The sequence below is a fragment of the Dipteris shenzhenensis genome, chromosome 3 (genome assembly GCF_047967505.1).
Source record: "Dipteris shenzhenensis isolate YYH24624 ecotype China chromosome 3, Dip_SZ_1.0, whole genome shotgun sequence".
Classification (NCBI taxonomy): domain Eukaryota; kingdom Viridiplantae; phylum Streptophyta; class Polypodiopsida; order Gleicheniales; family Dipteridaceae; genus Dipteris; species Dipteris shenzhenensis.
In genome coordinates, this window is record NC_141598.1 from 52,217,787 (window position 1) to 52,227,742 (window position 9,956).

At 41.8% G+C, this 9,956-nt stretch overlaps 1 protein-coding gene across 1 annotated transcript; it reads right to left on the reverse strand.

Moving 5' to 3' along the window:
- Positions 1 to 6,912: 6,912 nt before the first annotated feature.
- LOC147903984 (putative ascorbate-specific transmembrane electron transporter 2) lies at positions 6,913 to 8,487 on the reverse strand. Its single transcript, XM_087372916.1, has 4 exons — positions 7,934 to 8,487; positions 7,673 to 7,721; positions 7,382 to 7,581; positions 6,913 to 7,268 (listed from the first exon to the last, which is right to left on the reverse strand). Exons 1-4 carry the CDS (start codon positions 8,108 to 8,110, stop codon positions 6,930 to 6,932), a joined length of 765 nt encoding a protein of 254 aa, XP_087229042.1. The 5' UTR covers positions 8,111 to 8,487; the 3' UTR covers positions 6,913 to 6,929.
- Between the last annotated feature and the right edge of the window lie 1,469 nt (positions 8,488 to 9,956).

Below are 9,956 nucleotides of genomic sequence, written 5' to 3' on the forward strand. Positions count from 1 at the left end.
ATAAAGAACCGAAATTGGAGAGGCTTTGAGTGTCCCACTAAAGAATCTTTCCCATCGCACAGGCATCCATTTACATAGCTCTTGAAATCAGGGACTTCCGTTACCAAAAATGGCGTTGGAGAAGACTCCTCACATTGTCTAAAAGTATCCATGAGATGTGCAAATGTCAATGTTTGGCTAGTTCTTAACCTCTCTGAAAACCTGCTAAACATTGCATCAATATCCTCATGTGTATGCCCAACCATCAAGAATCCCAATTGAATTGACTTGAAAATCCCTCGAGCAACAAGTAATGATAGGTATGCAAACAAGTACCTATTCTTGTTTTCAGAACCACAATTATCCAACTGCAATAATAGGTGTTCAGGTAGTTTCTTATAAGGGTTTTCTTGATGGGAACTTCCAACTCCAAGGTCTTTGAATGTTCCACCCACTGCTCCAAGATGAAGTTGTTGCTTGCCATTAGAAACATAGTGAGAATCCAATGCTTCTCTTGAGGTTAGTGCGTTTAGCAGAGCATTGTCAGACCTTGGCATCCCATCATGTACCAAATCTCCAAGTGCATGGTTATCAAATCTTTCAAGATTTCTCAAACACAAAGCCAATGAACCAATTGTGAAGTTAGGATCCGACGGCCACAAGGATAAAGAAAAGTGACCATAACGTCCTTGACCATGTCCATGTGTTATCATGCCAGTCAAAGCCACTGGGAGCTGAAACGATTTGTCTATGTCCTTTGAACGATTGCGTAATCTAGGGATGGCTGTCTTCTTTTGGTCCATCTTATCATGGATAATGCACAAGTATGTCTGAGGATACATTTCAGAAAATCTGTGCCAAGTGTAGTACACATTTCTACAACTTTTTTGCTGTAACATGTGCTTTCTTCTATCTTCCATCAACTTATTACGTTCATTTTGGCATTTTGTCGCTGCAAGCTGAGCCTTGATTGCACTACATAAACCACACTTAGAGAATTCACTTGTTTTTGACAAAGTTACATGCTTGAATTCAGAGTTCCATATACGGTTGAATGTGGAAGTTGACATCTCCTTACAACCCAAACTATGCTTTAATTGCATGTTAACTTCATAGAGAATATCAACCTGCTTGTATACATCCGGTATCACCAACTGTGTTTCCCTTGATCCATCCTGAAGTGTTCTACTTTTGTGTGGCATACGCTCAGAATTGTTATCCACAAAATCTTGGATTATGGCTCTACCCAGTTCTGTGTGGTCCCAACCTCTCCGCACGATTCCTTTATTACCATGTATGCACCTTCGTATACCAATTTCAAATTGCTCCCTGTATCGATAAAATGTTGTTTTTGGAATACCATGCATTTCATACCATGCTCTACAACAAACTTGAATACCATTTAATGAAAAGACATATTTGAACTGCCCATTGTCATCTTTTCGACAAGCAACCCCAAGAGTGTCATATACATAATTGGTGCGAGCCTCCAAACTTTGGCCCCAATACTCTATGCGTAATTTGGAGATCATTTGACGATCGGCAAATTGACAACAATTTTGTTTACAACAATCAATCATAGATACTTTTATGACTGCATCCCTTGTGAGTCTAGATGATGCTAATGGCATGCCATGTTTTTTAGCTTTTCTCTTTATCATGCAGTAACACCTCTTTTTTGTGGATTTTTCCATTGGGTCCTCATCTTCCATGTGCTTTTTCCCAGAACCACTTGAAGAATTCATGGTGTCATCGATTCTTAATGAAGTTCCATCTAAAAAGGTTATTTGTGCAATGGGCCATTTTATTAAGTGGATGGTATCAATGCTTGATACATCACTGTGATACTTTTCAATTCCCACACCTAGATTACCTTCACCAAGCATCTCAAAATTTATAGGTTCAAATGGGTAGACATACAAAACAACACCCTCTGCAATGCTCTTGGTTTTCTGCTCATCCCATATTAAGACTTTCTTGTCCTTCCATGATTCTCGAATGGAAAACTCATCATATTCACATAGAGGTTCAACGTCAATGGTATCTAATGTTATATCATTCATTGGTACAATAGCTCCATTGACATTGTCCACACAACTCATTGATCGTGCTTTCCAACGAACAACACTACCCAAAGCCTCATAGACTAAGAATGTATCCATTGTAGGAAATGGAAGAAGTGCACTTTCATCCATACAAATATCGATCGCCACCGATACATTGTTTTCTCCCAAGGGCACACCTTGGCACATGTCATCATGTGATGTAGAGAATATTGTCCCAATGGCAACAATCTTTCCACTGACAAGCAAGTTGACTTTAACCCCCACTTTCAATGTGGCACCTGCATAGTACATAGCATTTGTTATAGTTCAATATTGATATCTGATGGTGTGACTTAGGATGAAAATGCTTTACAAGATTTCATTGCAAGACCAAATCTTCCTAAAGCTTGGTGCTTTGAATTTTAGGCAGCAAAATTTGGCTACATGGCCAAATCTTCACAGACCATGGTGCTTTGAAAGGGAGATAGCAAGATTTGTCCACACAACCAAATAACCCGAGATGCTGGGGCTTTCAAGAAGCCATCAAGATTTATGCACACATCCAAATCTACTTAGACCTTGGTGCTTTGAAAGAAGCCCACAAGATTTGGCCACATGGTCAAATCTCCCTAGACCCTGGTGCTTTGAAAGGAGCCAACAAGATTTGGCCACATGGCCAAATCTCCTAAGACACTAGTGCTTTGAAAGAAGCAATAAGATTTGGCCACATGGCCAAATCTGCTCAAACCTTGGTGCTTTCAAAGAAGCTAGCAAGATTTGAATGCAAAACCAAGGAATAGGCAAGTTTTTGGGTCGATCACGAGATTCTAGATCACATACTTGCACTCAATGGTATCATTGAGGAGGCCATAGCAAAAAGAAAGAGGGTGTATTGTTGGTTTGTGGAGGGTTTGTGTAGAATTTCATCCTTTGAATGCATGAGCTAAGAGGGATCATTTTCCTTTACCATTCCAAGATGAAATACTATCACAAAGCTTTTTGACATAGTGTTGAGAGCTAGCCTAATTAGATGTTTATAAGAGGGGGGGTCATCTGGGCAATCATGGCACCTTATGAGAGTCTCAAGCAGGGTTCAGATAGGTGCATGATGGACAAAGGGGATTATGAGCACTATTGGGGTTAAACAAGGCTGTCTATTAGCACTAACCTTGTTTGGTCTCAATATGAACGAGCTTAAGACTGTCATTGGGACATCCTTGATCTAGATCCTCCTATACACAGATAATGTGGTCTTAGTCTCATTGTCAACAGAGGGTCTCGAGCGACACATGGATGCAATTCATATTTTCTGCGAGATATATAACTTGAAGGTTAATCTTGGTAAAACCAAGGACATGATCTTCAATACATCTTAGGCAGCCATGCACAGAGACGTTGGATGGATTACTGATGGGGTTTGTTACATCCTATACATGGGGATTCTTTTTTATGGCTCAATTTTCACAATGTGATCAGCAATGCAGACCCAACTGAGTAGGGTATACGTTGCGCTTGCTCGACTTGAATGGGAGCGCTTTCGCTGCCTAGTAGGTATGCATTATAGCCCTTGTTGGAGCACAGACCTATTAGAGATAGATGAGCTCGAGTGGAGAGGCTTCAGGTTCTCTTACTTTAATGGATGATCCACAGTAAGCCTTTAGTCCCACATTAGATAGTCTTGGTTGAGTTGGAGCATCATGACTACAAATTGATGCAAGGTTATCACATACTTTTACTGTAAGAAAATAGTACACAGCGGAAGATAACGCAAGTACACGATGGAAAGCTGGAGAGAATACAAAAAATTCTGATATACCAAACTGCTGATACAACTGATGGTTGGCTGTCCACCCGTGCGCTCTACAGATAGAGCTTCGATGGTGATCTAGACAGATGCTGGACGGAGGACTATGAGCGTGAAGAACTGGTGATCTAATGATAGGGGGTGGCCACTTATATAGTGTAAGTGGTTGACGGTCGGCCCTGTAATAGGCAGTTGGCCTAATAGACAGTCGGCCTGGAAGACCAGCCGACCCTTCAGAAAACATGCCGGCGGGCAGAAAACATGCCGGCTTTGCCCCCAGACCCCCACCGGGGGCCTGCGCCCCCCGGACCCCCTGCTATCGGGGGGGCTATCGCCCCCCCGAACCCCCCCTTTGTGCAGACGGGTATCTACTCTTGGCTCCTAAGCCGTCTCATAACCATCTGGTCTACTCTAAGACCCCTTCCAGTGTCTAAACTGGGGATCCCTCCCAATATCTGATACGCATCATGGCTTCTCCTCATATGGGGGCCTTACAACATTGGGTACACAGAATATTGGTGGGTTACATGAGAGGTGGACATTTGAGCTAACTCTAACATTTACCACATTAGGCATTATGAATCTCACACTACAGGCCGACTTAGGCCACCATTGCTAGCACTATCTTCATCCATGGCTTAAGTAGGGTGATTAGAGGTGATGATATATAAATACACACATATGGTTTGAGAGGTTGGGCTCTCAAAATACATATAGCCCCCCTTTCAGTATACAATTGAGGCCCTTGTTGTTCAGTTGACATATCATGAGGTGAACTAGGTTATCACAGAGGACCTTTTATAACTACACACATCTAGGACTTAGTTACCACCCAATGAGCTTCTTATAAAGCTTAGCTTCTACAGGGACCACCATTTCTTGTGTATTTCAGAGGACGGCTTGATTGATGCACCAAGATATACATGGAGCCATCTCCCCCACACCTTGAGAATATCGATCTGGTAGTTCCATATCTCATCACACCAACTTTGCCTTGAGAGAAGACCAAAGAGGTTGCATCTGTACTCACAACGATTGGCAAGAGATTGAGTCAAAGGGGCACTTTGCTTTCAAATGGCCTGTATACTAGAGATTTGAGGTTGCTATCACTATCTCTTTAAGGATGGGTTCCAACCCCTATCCATTTTCTTGTCCTACCCACATCAAAAATCTTTGGCAACTTTCATTCATGAGGCCTTCTAGTACAAGGAGCATTTACATATTGGACACAAAGGCAAAATCAGGATGTATAGCTAGAGTCCACCACTCAAAGCACAATCACTGAGTTTTTCTAATCAAACAAGACTGACCAATAGGTCCCAGTGAGACAACAAATCTGAGGACTAGAGTGAAACATGGCAGACTCACCAACGGGTTGAGGCATAAATCAATCTTGGTGACCTTCCCTCCATGCTCACCAGATTGGAGGCACGACCGGTGTGGGTGACACTAGCACTTGTCTCGACGCAAGGTCATAGCTAGGATACCACAGTGGACCGCACATGCCGACCATCTCACAGGTTTTATGATGTTGCAACCAAACTTTCTTTCTTTTTTCTCTCTCTCATCTAGTTCTTTGTTTCAAACATTTTTGCAATCTCTCTCTCTCTCTCTCTCTCTCTCTTTCCACACACACACACACACACACACACACACACACACACACACACATATGATGCTTTCCATGCTTCTCTCTATAAACACCAACAGAAATCACGAAGAGAAGGAAAAGAGGCTCGAAGGCAAAGTGATGAAGGCCATGAGCCCCTTGTGTAGTGACCTTCTAGTACAAGAGATACACCTACAGAGAGATGAGTTAGATTGTGACTCAAATTAAAAGCCTAAAAAGCCTTCCTTATAGAATGACAGGTGAGAGAAACATGAGAGAAAGGGTTATGGGAGGTCTGGTGGTAACCAATATTCCTCAAAGTCTCCCATATAGCCTTTTATCCTAATAGAAGGGAAAAGGAGTTGCCATACACCAAGGAGTTCCCCATGCTTGTGACCCAATATTCTTCAATTGAGGTGGATGCTTAATAAAATGACATAGACTCTTGATAATCATTGAAAGACCATCTAGCTCATTGCTACCCATTTGTAGAAACATTGATTAGAAGGATACACTTGTAGAAGAAGGAAATGGCACAAGTAAGGCTAAAGAAATTTGAGACACTCCACTTTGGTTTTGGACTCTCAAGATGCAGAGTAGTTTTGGATTTGTTAAGCTAAAATATCCTATTTATGCTACATAATGACTCCTAAAGATGTGTGTGTAAGGATGAAAGTCCATTCTTAAAATACTCATTTCACTAACATTGAAATGGTAATAAAATGTCAAGTTTGAAACTCAGTCTAAAGGATTTCTAAATCTTTCATATGGCACTCACTCTTTAATGTAATGCTGACAAATATAAATAGGCTACTAACAAAATAAAAAGAAGAGAGTGCTTGCCCATTATGTAAGTGGATGTAGTATTTTATAAAAGGGCATCTCTAGAGGAATCTATTTGACCAAGGAGTCCAATAGTAAGATTGTGCATGTATTGCTTGCTTTTCTCATTTCAAGATATAATTGCTAGTTTCCCTAAGTTGCTACTTTAGGAAGGATTTTAAAATCTCTCTCTCTCTCTCTCATCATAATTTGCAATAACTTTAGCACCCCTCATAAAATGAGGGTTGAGTGGTAGCTCACTAGCCATTTTATTATGAGAGGGAGAGGAAGACTCCTTACGAGGAAAGCTTTAAAGGTCTATATTGAAATTTTGCAAGCTTTAAGGAAAAAATATAACGTAAATGGACAACTTTTAAAAGCTTCCATTTTCAATTTAAAGGTCAATTTCCAAAATTTGCCATTTACCTTGACATTAAACCTCACTTTTTGGTGGTGAACACATAGGCCTTACACATTAGACATTAAACCCCAATTTTTGGTGATCACATAGTCCTTAAACATGAGAATAAGGGTGCAATATTGACAAAGCATTAATAGTAAAACATTGAGAGCAGGAGGCTTACCTATGAACTTATGCTTATTTCTAGTGCTGAGGCGTAAAATACTTAAGATTTGCAGGTAATACAACAAAGAGAGAGACCCTTGCCTCTCACTCGATCGCAGTGTACTCGACTGTCTCTGACTCGATCGCAGTGTACCCATCAGGATCAGATTTAGGACCATCCGGTGGTGTAACCGCTACAATGTAAACAAATACACCTAGCAATGCAATTATAAGGCCCACGCAATTGACAAGAATTGCCTCCGAGCTAAATCTTCCGACTCTCCCTTCCTCTAGGAAAGTTAGCCTCTCCAAGAGCCCAAGCTCTGTCGTAATTAGAACCAAGCCGTAGATCAACAGTCCGGAGAATACGTGCCATGGCAATAGCGCAGCTTTGGCGGGTTCCCGCAGACCCGGAAACATGAAAGAGATAAAAGCGACCAACCACTGCAGCAACGAACATGAAGATTCAAGAAATATCAAGATATCGTGCCAGAAAAGTGTCGTGGTGAATGCAGCCAGCCTTCTTTTATTTGTAACTAGCAAATAAAGGGTTCAACCTGAAGTCCGAAAAGGGCGACCGCTATCACCCCCAACCAAGAATGCAAACTATACATGTTGTCAATGCCGCTCAGATTATGGTATTCGAAGACAGCACAGAGTCCCACCACAGCCAGTGCAAAAGCCGCAAGCTGAAGCGAAAGATGAATTGTCTTCTTTGTCATTTTGGACCCCGGCAGGATCTTGTAAACCATAATAGCTGCAGACGAGTCGCCTCTCGTCAAAATCAACCAACGTTTTCTACAAAGATGAAACCATTGGCTAGTTTATGGAGTATCATGTATGTATACCTTCGCTAAAAAGAAAAATGAAGCCCAAAACCATCATAACAGGATGTACCTGTATAGGATACATGGTCAATAATAGAAGAATGAAGGAGTACTGGAATCCACCTAGAGCTACTGAAAACGAAATTCTATATCTTTTGGAATTCATGAGTGCGCCTGGAGTTTCGAAAATCCTACCGTTCAGATGTAAATCATCAATCACTATGAAAACGGTTGGAAAACATGTTCGCAATCAATACAAAACACAAAACCTTGTTCACTTACATTGAAGAGAAGGCTCAGTGATGTAGAGCTATAGGCAAGGCCACCACGGTAAAGATACGTCCACACGAAGACCAATACGACCGCGGCGACAGCAAGCAAATGGACAACGAAAGAGAGGGGGCGCACATGAACGCCAAGAGAGGAGCCAGAGCCAGCGGATGAGCTCCAGTAACCCATATATGAGTCGTCAATGGGCAAAATTGTCCACTATCCGATCGGCAGTTTCTTCTCAAGCTCACACGCTATCTCAGATTAAGCGAAGGTTAGAAATATCCATTGCACAGGTTCGACCTTAGAGCTGTATAGCTGGCCACCACGTGATCAACTCGATCAGCTCATACAGAAATGAATCCTCGTGGAGCAAACATTGACACCTAGCTGCTGCAATAGCTGATCAGGTCGTCCACGAACAGGTCTCCGGGTGAGAGTATCCATAGTCAAGCAACACAGATATCACTCCAAAATGCTGAGGCGGAGAGGAAGCTCAAGGCCAATATCAATCGATCGACAACGACTGTTGGAGGATGTTTCCTGCATATCACTCAAAATTGTCATCGTTTGAAGGCCACTTTTTGTATTGGAATTGAAAGATGACGATAAGAAGCAATGAGCGCATTCAAGACAACGCATCCCACGCGAACAAGCTCGCCAGCCACCGTTCCCAGCATTCAACACTCAATCATGTCACTGTTTACCTCTTCAATTACATCCCCTCCAAGGCTTTCCATGCTTTCTCCTTTGCAGGCCAAGCATTTGATTTAGGGTACTATCTTATGGACTTATCAAAGACTGTGATTGGGAAACATGCGTTGAGTTCCATAAGCATACGGGCAATGTTCAAGAGGCTTAGGAGGCGTCATCTTCAGGTACGTCTATGTGCTCACAAGTCCGAGGAGGCATCATCTTTGGGTACGTCTTGTGCATACAAGTTCAAGCATTTATACACCCACAACATACAAGTTCAAGCATTTATACACTTGTGGGTTTATTAATACTTATACACTTGTGGGTTTATTAATACTGGCCCGTTAGGGCGAGGGCTACATAGCATAGAGAAAAATGCTTTTTTGGGAGCCCTTGGGCGTGAACAACATGAAGTTATACACTCTCTACCTTAGCCACTTGGCTTGATAGTAATCTTGCAACCATGTTTTTTGAGGGGAAGTGCTCTAAGCACTTGTGCCTCTTGTTATTAAAGTTGAGCAGGGGACTATATTGAGCTCCAAAAGAAGATACCCATTGCATTCAACATGTGGATATGATGGAGAGAAGGGCTAAGATAGCTAAGATAGAAAACAAATCATCCTCCAAATTGAAAAGAATTCAAAATGTATTAATTAACTGGAAAGGAGGAGGGACTGGTGGTAAAGGCAAAAGGAGGGGGGGGGGGTTGTAAAGAGGAGAGTGATTAATGAGGACTTTCCTTATTGAGGGAAGGCCCCCCTCCCGTCTATTATGAGGAGTGGTAAAGGCCAAGGGGGAGGGTGTAAAGAGGAGAGTGATTAATGAGGAAGTCCCTCTATCCCCCCTTATTTACATAACATTGTGTAAGAGTTTAAAACCTTTTTACAATACCTTTTTCACAATATCTCATGTAGCCTAGTGGAAAGATCTTATGAGTAGGTAAAGGATGTATTAATTTCTAACCCCACCCTTTGCATGAAATTTTGTGTGAAGTTATTCCTTTCATGTTGGCTTAATTGGGCTATATCTCCACCTTTACACCTAAGAAATCAAATGAACTTCATGTTAGCATAATTGGGCGGCCAGCTTGAGTGGGTGTACAATGGACTTTCGCAAGTTGTGAACTTTGCATTGTACTTTGAAAAGCATGCAATTCTTGCACCTCGGAACCTTGAAGTTGATGCAATCAATAATGCAGCAGTGCTAAATGCAATGGCAAGGGAGAGAAAGGAGTATTTAAGTGCAGATTCAATGAATAGTACAGATGTAGATTCATTTCTGTATGCAACGGAGTACCTCAATAGGCTTGACCTTGGGAGTGGTTATCCACGTCACCGAT